General features: G+C 33.5%; 1 protein-coding gene across 2 annotated transcripts in view; it reads left to right on the top strand.

Moving 5' to 3' along the window:
• LOC107719784 (RNA binding protein fox-1 homolog 3-like) overlaps positions 1–4,979 on the top strand; it is a 202,955-nt gene that overhangs the window by 155,706 nt on the left and 42,270 nt on the right. For both annotated transcript variants that reach the window (XM_016527298.1, XM_016527299.1), the window contains one exon: positions 4,275–4,517. In XM_016527298.1, the coding sequence (XP_016382784.1) occupies positions 4,275–4,517 (243 nt within the window). The remainder of the gene's footprint in view (positions 1–4,274; positions 4,518–4,979) is intronic.

Genomic DNA, 4,979 nt, shown 5'->3' with positions numbered 1-4,979 from the left:
TATAATTAAATAATACATATATGTTTAAATACATTACATTAGCAAAAAACAAAAGGCTAAAAGAAAAAATGTGCAATGCCATTGTCATTTGAATATGCCATTTAGTTTTTCCTCCGTTTGCTTTAATGACGGCACATGGATATACAGTGTTAATTATATGATTAACTTAATTTTACATCAAAAGTTTTCTGTTTTTATATTTTCAAACTATTGAAACCTTTTCTTTTTTTTCCCCCTTAGGTATCAATTGAATCTCGGACTTTGGAATATACACTTGTATAATTTTACTACAAGTAACTTCTCATAAAAAAATATTTAAAAACCTTGCCAACTCCAAACTTTTGCACAGTTGTGTACTGTATTTCTATTATAACGTGTGTGTATTAATGTGGTTTACACGGTTGAAGCTGCTGAATAGTGATGATCTGTTAATATGTAAATGTGGGCGGTCATATGTTAATGAGCTCATGATGAGATGTTATTAATCGTAGGAGGAGTGCAGGAATGAATGGCTCAGCGCTGCTCTGGTGTGAGAAGTGTGCGGTGAGTCTGTGTGATTGTGTGGGATGTGAGGGCATCGGCGCTGGACTCGCGGGGTTAAAGGTCTCTCTGCGTCTCCTCTGATTTACCAGCCTCTTTTTTCTCATCTAGTTCATCTGCCCTCAGAAAATGTGTTTGTCACACACTTCAGAGTGGCAGCAGAGATCACACACGGCAGCAAGCGTGGCTTTGTGTTTCACTGCTTTGAAACTCAGTGCTGCTTTGTACCATGTTTTGTGTTGCGTCATGAAAGTGTGTTTTCAGAGTTGTTAAGTGCGCTAGTTAGGTAAGTTTAGTTTGTGCACTTTTGGGACTGGAATACTTGTTTCTGCTACAGAATGCAAAATAAAAAAAGGTAATTACGACTTTTTATCTTACAATTCTGACCTTTTTTTCTGACAATTTTGTGTTTATATCTCCTAATTCTGACCTTTTTTAACAATTTTGTTTATATCTAACAATTCTGACTTTTATTCTTGCAATGCTGACTTTTTTTCCTCACTATTTTTAGTTTACATCTCACAATGCTGACTTTTTTTCTCACAAAAAACTGACTTTGTTCTTATAATTTTTTGTTGATATTTCACACTTTTTTTCTTGCAAAAAAACCCAAACAAATCTGACTTTTTGACATATAAAAATCAGAGTTGCAAAATGAAAAGTCTAAATTCTCAGAAAGTCACAATTAACTTTTTTTTCATCCTGTGGCAGAAATACTAGCATACTACTAAATAACCTACCTACTAACCAACTAAATACTACTTGATATATATTTTTTTTAATTTATATGAGCTATTTTTTTATATTATGTACATTTTTTTGTGATTTTTACTTTCATAGTATTTTAATAGCATAAATTTGGACTTCTTGTTAATATTAGTAGATTTTCACTACTTATTTTCCATATTTACACTGCTTAAACTAAAATGTATGATTTATGTTTGTTTTAGTTTATATAAAATGTATTTAGTGGTAAACTAAAAGTAAGGAAAAAAACATTTGTGTTACTTGCAATAAATAAACATTAAAATAAATGAAATAAAATAAACTGAAATAAAGTAAAATATTAAACAATTTAATTCAGCTCATTGCAAAGGCAACATTTTTTGTTTAGTTTTTAAACAAAATTGATAAAAAAAATTAATTAAAACTATAAAAATGACACAAATACACAGTATAATAGTGGAGGATATAAGAAATAAAACCTAATTCAAAATATTGATTAAACGCTATAATAGTCTCAGTGATGCTGAAATAACATTGATTGATTTGAATTAAAAGCAAACTGACTGAGCACTGATTCCACTCACCCTGAATCAGCTCTAGACGCTCTGAGCTTTAATTGGGACCTGTGGATTGTTCAGGATCTCTCTGTATAGCTGTAATTCGCTCTCATTTATGGCGGCTGACGGCTCTCGCCTCATTAAGACTCCAGGAAAGATCTCCAGCAACAACAGCCAAGACAAACACGAAATAAGCCCGACCAGAGGAGACGACGGAGAAAATCAAGTGCATTTATCTTCCTCCTGCGTTCAGAGATTCCATTCGCTTTATCTGTTTAATACAGATTCTTATTTTTTGTTCTTTTTTTACGCAGAAGTCCAGTGAAACTGTGCCTTAGACTACAGTGATCCATATCTTAAAATTAGATCTTGTGTGTGAATATACAGTGTATGTGTGTATACACAAACACACACACACACACAAACACACAACACACACCCCTCTCAATGGTTTTTATCCCTTTAAAGCCTAATGTGAAATAATAGAAAGAACGAAAAATCTGCAAAGTCACATTTTTTGAAATGGAACTGTTTATTTAGCCTTTAGACAAAACATTAGAGAAAAGTTTGCTTGTGTGTTTTTTGCTGAGTGTCATATTGGATACAACAGGCTTTTATGGTTCATATGGTATGATATATAAGAAGAAAATAGGGAGAAAGAAAACCCTCAGTTTTATTCAGAGGCTCAAACTGAGCAAAAATATACCATTTGTTGCATGTATAAAAGTTATTCTTACATTTACTTTATAAAAATCAGTAAAGATTTCACAGCAAAAAGATGCGAAGCATGAGCTGAAGGTGCATGTTTGTACAATTATAATATAAAAGGCTTTTTACTTACTAAAAAAAGTCTAAACTATCAGTCAGACGAGAGAAGGCATGCCGTTTTGATCATGTTGATCATTTAGAGGCTTTAGAAATGCATCAGATATGATACCGCAGGCTTTATAGAGTTGACTATAGCGCACCGCTTGCAGCTTGACAAACAGCATTGAGCAGAAAGTGTTTATGTGAAGACGCGTCTGAGCGCTGTTAACATTAGTAACCTGTCAGGAAAATCAAAGCTCTCAGTCAAAACATTGTAAGGAGGCTGATTTCCCTTTTTTCCGCGCTGTGGAAAGTCCCAGTGGCCTCTGGTCCTCGGAGCGGCTTCTACAACACAGAGTCTGTTCATTAGGAATGATCAAGCGTGTCTGTAATCATCCGTGAGATGTGATCGTTGTTTTCCTGGCCTATTTAAAGTGTGGGGCGGCCAAATTCCCCGATCGGCCCATCAGAGGCGCATATAAAAATGCCTCATCACTCGTCTCAGACATGCACTGCATTGTTGGGATTGAACATACGGCCAGAGCTGGCCAGATTACTTACAAATTGTAGTTTGTTACTGATTACAAATTGCCTGATGAAAATTGTAGTCAGTAATGTAATCTAGATTACTTATTTTAGGTACTTCTTTTGGATTACTTTTAGATTACTTTTGACCAAACTTGTTTGTTTAATTGGGATTATTGTTAAAAATAGAAACAGAGAGATATGTGTTGTTAAATATTAACTTTAAATCTCAGGAAGATTGGGAATCCCTGTATCACATAAACGAACAATAATAAACATGAAAAAAGCAGTGACATGTTCAAAGTCCATGTTTTTTGTTTTTTTTTCAGCTGTACATCGGCAGTTTTTAGCAACATGCATAATTGTTCATCTCATACATGGTATAATTTGACTGAGAGGTGTTTTGTCCCCAAATTCAGATGCATGGGTTGCAAATTAATTTACGTGACATTTATATGGCTATTATATATTGTGAATACTCACTGTATTCAATGCAACACAGAATAATTTTTTTAAAAGGAAAATTTAAAAGAGGAAAAAAAGAGGAATCAATAAATTTGTAATGCTGGGCAACGATTAATCACGATTAATCGCATCCAAAATAACAGTTTTTGTTTACATAATATATGTGTGTGTACTGTAAATATTTATTATGTATATATAAATACACACACATGCATGTGTATATTTAAGAAAAATATGTTATGTTTATATATTAAATATATTTATATATAATATAAATTATATGAATATAAAAATATACATGTAAATATTTTCAAAATATATACTGTATGTATGCGTCTTTATATATGCATAATAAATATAACAATACACACACATAATACACACACATATCATATAAACAAAAACTTTTATTTTTGATGCGATTAATCGCAATTAATCATTGCCCAGCACTATAAATTTGTAATCATGTAATACTTAAAAAGTAATTGTAATCTGATTACAAGCATTTTAAAATGTAATAGAATTTAATTACAAGTACAACATTTTTGGAATCTGGTTACGAACTCCAGATTACATGTAATCAGTTGCTAGCCAGCACATATGCGAAGGCCGCATGGGTTTAATGTATGCTTTCATTTGCATGTGTGTTTGCAGGGTAATCAGGAGGCCAGCAATCCGGCGGATGCGATGGCCCAGACTTACACCCCGCAGTTCGCGCATCCCCCGCAGAACGGCATCCCCGCCGAGTTCACCGCGCTTCCCACGCAAGACTACGCAGGACAGAACCGTGTCCCGGATCACGGCCTGACGCTCTACACACCTGCACAGACCCACAGCGATCTGGCCAACGCCGACAGCAACATGCCAGCCATCAGCAGCAGCAGCAACACAGCACCGGTGCGTCAAACACACTAACTGTGTCGCTCGTCAACACATCATATACAGTCAAGCTACTCTTCGGACTGCAATATGTCTTTCTCAGTATTTTTTTATTGTTTTTCAATACAAGTATCTGAACATTCCTTAATCAAGATGAATTCACTTGAGAAGCAAAGTTAGTGAGGTCTTGTTTTCTGAAAACTTGTTAGGTACCAATTGATCGCAGTGATAATTTCAAGATATGGAATTTCATTTCAGGAGAGTATATATTGTTATATATGACCATGATTTGACATATTTGACAATGATTTTCAATCATTGTTTATAAGTAATGTAGTTAGCTTTTTTTAACCCTGTAAAGCCTGAAGAATAAAAATAATAGTCATATAATAACTATAATAATAGTCATAGTAATAATAGTCAAATTATATATATATATATATTATTATTATTATTTATTTTATTTTTTTTAATGGAACA

Source organism: Sinocyclocheilus rhinocerous, unplaced genomic scaffold, assembly GCF_001515625.1.
Source record: "Sinocyclocheilus rhinocerous isolate Xijiao unplaced genomic scaffold, SAMN03320098_v1.1 scaffold301, whole genome shotgun sequence".
NCBI lineage: Eukaryota > Metazoa > Chordata > Actinopteri > Cypriniformes > Cyprinidae > Sinocyclocheilus > Sinocyclocheilus rhinocerous.
This window is presented reverse-complemented; position numbering and strand designations above follow the sequence as displayed.